Genomic DNA, 2196 nt, shown 5'->3' on the forward strand with positions numbered 1-2196 from the left:
ATGGTCTAGCATATGTTTTAGTTTATATAAAGACAACCATATTTTATTTATTAAAGACAAAGACAAACGGCTCAATACACGCAAAGACACCCCACGATGCGAGCTGTCTCCTCTGTCTCCTTTCTCCTCAGAGAATAAACTGCTGCTCTCCCCCTCATCACCACGAACCTACACACACACCACAAACCACAAACCCTAAACCCTAAACCCTAAACAATAAACCCTAAACAATAAACAATAAACAATAAACAATACACAATAAACAATAAACCCTAAAAGCCCTAAACCTTAAGCCCTAAAATCCTAAACCCTAAACCCTAAACCCTAAAACCCTAAACCCTAAAAACCCTAAACCCTAAACCCTACAACACAGCCGCAAATCTTAAACCCATAACATAATCCCTATCCCACCAAACCCTAAACCCTCGATACACATATATATAAATATAAAATATAAATATAAATATAAATATAAATATAAATATAAATATATATAGTAACTGACGGGGGCTCTCTTTTTCGTTTGTTTTGTTTCTGTTTGTTCTTCTTCTTTTTTGGGTTGTGGTGGGGTTGTCTCTGTCTCTGTTTCTGTTGCTGCTGCTGCTGCTGCTGCTGCTGCTGCTGTTCCTGCTGCTGCTGCTGCTGCTGCTGCTGCTGCTGCTTCTTCGTCGCTTATGTCCATCTCGCTGCCCCCCCGCAGCACTATCTCTCCCTCCTCGCTCGATGCATCCGCTGCACAAACCCTAAACCCTAAACCCTAAACCCTAAACCCTAAACCCTAAACCCTAAACCCTTGTTGTTGGTTGCAGATAAACCCTAAACCCTAAACCCTAAACCCTCAAAATATCCCCGAATTCAGAACAACCAAAGACCACATAACTAAGCTGAACACTCTGGACTCTAGGGTTTACGAATTAGGGTTTAGGGTTTAGGGTTTAGGGTTTAGGGTTTGGGGTGTACATACAGCTGGAATCTGAGGCCTTCGACTGCAACTGCTTTATGCGGGCCCGGCGAGCCCGGATGTCAGACAAAGCCTCCAAGCGCCCTGCACAAACCCTAAACCCTAAACCCTAAACCCTAAACCCTAAACCCTAAACCCTAGAACGTAGAGCATAGACTCTAAACCCTAAACTCTAAACAATAAACCCGGATGTCAGACAAAGCCTCCAAACGCCCTGCACAAACCCTAAACCCTAAACCCTAAACCCTAAACCCTAGAGCGTAGACTCTAAACCCTAAACCCTAAACCCTAGAACGTAGAGCGTAGACTCTAAACCCTAAACCCTAAATCCGGATGTCAGAGAACGCATCTAGACGCCCTGCACAAACCCTAAACCCTAAACCCTAAACCCTAAAAAATACAGATGAAGGGATAGATAGAGAAACAGAAAGGAGACAGATAAAGAGACAGATAAAGAGACAGATAGGGAGACACAAAGGAGACAAAAGGAGACAAAAGGAGACAAAAGGAGACAAAAGGAGACAGTTGAGATACCATCAGTGTGAGTGTGTCTGAGGAGACAGATAAACAAAAGGAGACAGAGAGAGAGACAAAAGGAGACAAACAAAAGGAGACAAACAAAAGGAGACAGAAAGGAGACAGTTGGAGACAGTAAAAATACCATCGGTGTGAGTGTGTCTGAGTAGACAGACAAACAAAAGGAGACAAACAAAAGGAGACAAAAGGAGACAAACAGAAGAAGAGAAAGAAACAAACAAAAGGAGACAAACAAAAGGAGACAAAAGGAGACAAACAAACAAACAAAAGGAGACAGTTGGAGACAGTAAAAATACCATCAGTGTGTGTGTGTCTGAGTAACCAAACAAAAGGAGACAGAGAGACAGACAAAAGGAGACAAACAAAAGGAGACAGAGAGACAAACAAAAGGAGACAGAGAGACAAACAAAAGGAGACAGAGAGACAAACAAAAGGAGACAAACAAACAAACAAAAGGAGACAAACAAACAAACAAAAGGAGACAAACAAACAAACAAAAGGAGACAGATAAAAGGAGACAGAAAGGAGACAAAAGGAGACAGTAAAAATACCATCGGTGTGTGTGTGTCTGAGTAGTTCTTCTCTCTGTCTCCTTCTGGCGACCTCTTCATATCGCCGAGCCAATTCTGCTTCTCGTTGAAACTCATTTAGACTCTCCAGGGCCTGATATATAAATAAATAAATAAATAAATAAATAA

General features: G+C 41.8%; 1 protein-coding gene across 1 annotated transcript in view; it reads right to left on the bottom strand.

Annotated features, from left to right (window-relative positions):
- The window catches only part of EMH_0026000 (uncharacterized protein), a gene marked incomplete at both ends in the record, with an annotated part of 12320 nt that overhangs the window by 9852 nt on the left and 272 nt on the right, over positions 1–2196 (bottom strand). Inside the window, 4 exons of the mRNA XM_013502555.1 lie at positions 81–168; positions 506–732; positions 965–1045; positions 2050–2161. Of these exons, the coding sequence (XP_013358009.1) occupies positions 81–168; positions 506–732; positions 965–1045; positions 2050–2161 (508 nt within the window). The remainder of the gene's footprint in view (positions 1–80; positions 169–505; positions 733–964; positions 1046–2049; positions 2162–2196) is intronic.

This window comes from Eimeria mitis, genomic scaffold (genome assembly GCF_000499745.2).
Source record: "Eimeria mitis Houghton genomic scaffold, Emh_scaff952, whole genome shotgun sequence".
NCBI lineage: Eukaryota > Apicomplexa > Conoidasida > Eucoccidiorida > Eimeriidae > Eimeria > Eimeria mitis.